Genomic DNA, 2427 nt, shown 5'->3' on the forward strand with positions numbered 1-2427 from the left:
GATGAGCCTATTCCACAAGATATAGAACAAACTTGGTATCGATTTCAGAATGAACTTGGCAGTTTAAATCAATTATCTATTCCTAGAAATGCTATTTATTTAAACTATGTACTTACAGATGTCCATTGCTTCTGCGATGCATCGAGAGATGCATATTCATGTTGCATATACTTACGTAGTGTTGACGATAGCGGAAATTATAACGTTCAATTACTATGTGCCAAAACCAAAGTGTCGCCACTGAAGACAATAACAATTCCAAAACTTTAATTGTGTGCTTGTCTTCTAGGAGCACAACTAGTAAATACTGTGGTCAATGCCCTCAATTTAAAAAATATTCATTATTGTTTGTGGTCCGATTCTCAAGTCGCCCTATGTTGGATTAACATGGAACCCAATTTATTACAGACCTTTATTGCTAATCGCGTATCTAAAATACAATCTCTCACGAACATTGAAAATTGGAGGTATGTTAGTACTAAGGAAAACCCTGCAGATTTAGCATCTCGAGGTATAATGCCTAAAATGCTGATGTCAAGTGCAATTTGGTGGAAAGGACCTCAATTTTTATTGTTACAATCATCAGATTGGCCAATTACTAATTTTTCAATTTCTAAACACGATCTCCCAGAACTAAGAAAATCTAAAACTATTTTGGTCATATCACAACATACAAAAATTTGTGATTTATTTACAAAATTCTCTTGTTTACAACGATTAAAAAGAGTCACAGCATATTGTATGCGTTTTATCAATAATGCACGAAAATCTGATACCAAAGTTATTGGCCCATTATCAGTTGAAGAATTGGAAAACACCAATACTATTTTAATTAAATTATCTCAAATGGAATCATTTTCCGAGGAGCTAGAATTACTTCGTAAAAACAAGCAATTAGATGCTAAACATAAATTTGCTTCATTAGCGCTCTTTATTGATGAGAAAGGAATCATCAGAGTTGGGGGACGATTAAAAAATACTTACTTACCATTTAACATCAAACATCCAATCTTACTCTCAAGTAAACACAATTTTACCAAGCTAATTTTTAATCATAAACATAGTCAATTGTTACACCCAGGACCACAACTACTATTAAGTTCGGTTCGACAATTCTACTGGCCTGTTGGTGGTTCTATATTAGCCAAACAAACAGTGAGAAATTGCGTGAATTGTTTCAAGTTCAATCCTATTCCATTTTCCTGTCCAATGTCAAACCTACCGAATGAAAGAATTAGGCCTACGCTTCCATTTGAAGTGACCGGAGTTGATTATGCCGGCCCATTCTATATTTTGAACAAACCAGGTAAAGGAGCTAAACTTAATAAATGTTATTTGGCTATTTTCGTTTGTTTTTGCACTAAGGCAGTACATTGCGAAATAGTAACTGATTTAACTTCCAACAATTTCTTAGCATGCTTAAAACGCTTTGTATCTAGACGAAGTGTTCCCAAAATAATATATTCCGATAACGGAACTACATTTCACGGCACTAACAACTTATTGAAAGATCTTAGTAAATTTTTATTTAACAATCAGGCCTCTATTGTCAATTCTACCAGTCAATATAATATACAATGGAAGTTTATTCCTCCGTACACTCCAAATCATGGCGGATTGTGGGAAGCAGCCGTAAAAAGTTGCAAATTTCATTTGAAGCGAGCTCTTATTAATAATAATGTGACTTACGAAGAAATGTGCACCTTAGTGATACAAATCGAAGGTATATTAAACTCTCGACCATTGTTTGCGCAATCAAATGACCCTAATAATGACTTGTCACCCATTACACCATCCCATTTCTTAATAGGTCGAGTTCTGACCTCCATTCCCAACATTGACTATACTAATACCAACAAGTATACCTATACCTATACCTATATCCACCATGCCAATGGCCAATGGGAATAATTAGGAAATTATTTCCCGGAAGAGACGGCATTACAAGAGTTGCTGAAGTCCAAACCCATAAGGGACTAATTATTCGTTCCATCAGACATTTGTGTCCATTACCAAGACAAGAAGACATAGACAATTAAATCGATTTATTGCAATCTCAAAGATCGACGTTGGAGTTGGATTGTTTAAAATTCTTTGCTGGTTCAAATAAACTAATTGTTGATGTGTGGACTGTATTATTTATTAATAATATTAAAACATGTGTTAGTTGGGTTTTAATGGCGATATAACAACAACACATTTCTAATTAATACAAAAAAATAGAAAAAACTTAATGTTGGGCGGCGTTGCCACGTTTTCGACTTATTTCAACATAATAAATAATTATTTTAAAGATTAATTTTAACATAATAGCCCCCTCTTTGAAGGGATGCCTTCAAAACAGCTTATTGTAGAAATTTACTTAATAATATATACCTATGTTTACAAAGTCTATCACTGTATTGAGATTGCAATAAATCGATTTAA

General features: G+C 33.6%; 1 protein-coding gene across 1 annotated transcript; it reads left to right on the plus strand.

The window, feature by feature from the left end:
• Nucleotides 1–387: 387 nt before the first annotated feature.
• Nucleotides 388–1911, plus strand: LOC130451049 (uncharacterized). Its single transcript, XM_056789845.1, has one exon. It carries the CDS (start codon nt 388–390, stop codon nt 1909–1911), a length of 1524 nt encoding a protein of 507 aa, XP_056645823.1.
• The last annotated feature ends 516 nt before the right edge of the window (nt 1912–2427 follow it).

Source organism: Diorhabda sublineata, chromosome X (assembly GCF_026230105.1).
Source record: "Diorhabda sublineata isolate icDioSubl1.1 chromosome X, icDioSubl1.1, whole genome shotgun sequence".
Lineage (NCBI taxonomy): Eukaryota > Metazoa > Arthropoda > Insecta > Coleoptera > Chrysomelidae > Diorhabda > Diorhabda sublineata.

What these genes read in the sequence shown, in the direction of transcription:
- LOC130451049 (XM_056789845.1), top strand. Translation starts at nt 388, where the DNA reads ATGGAACCCAATTTATTACAGACCTTTATTGCTAATCGCGTATCTAAA.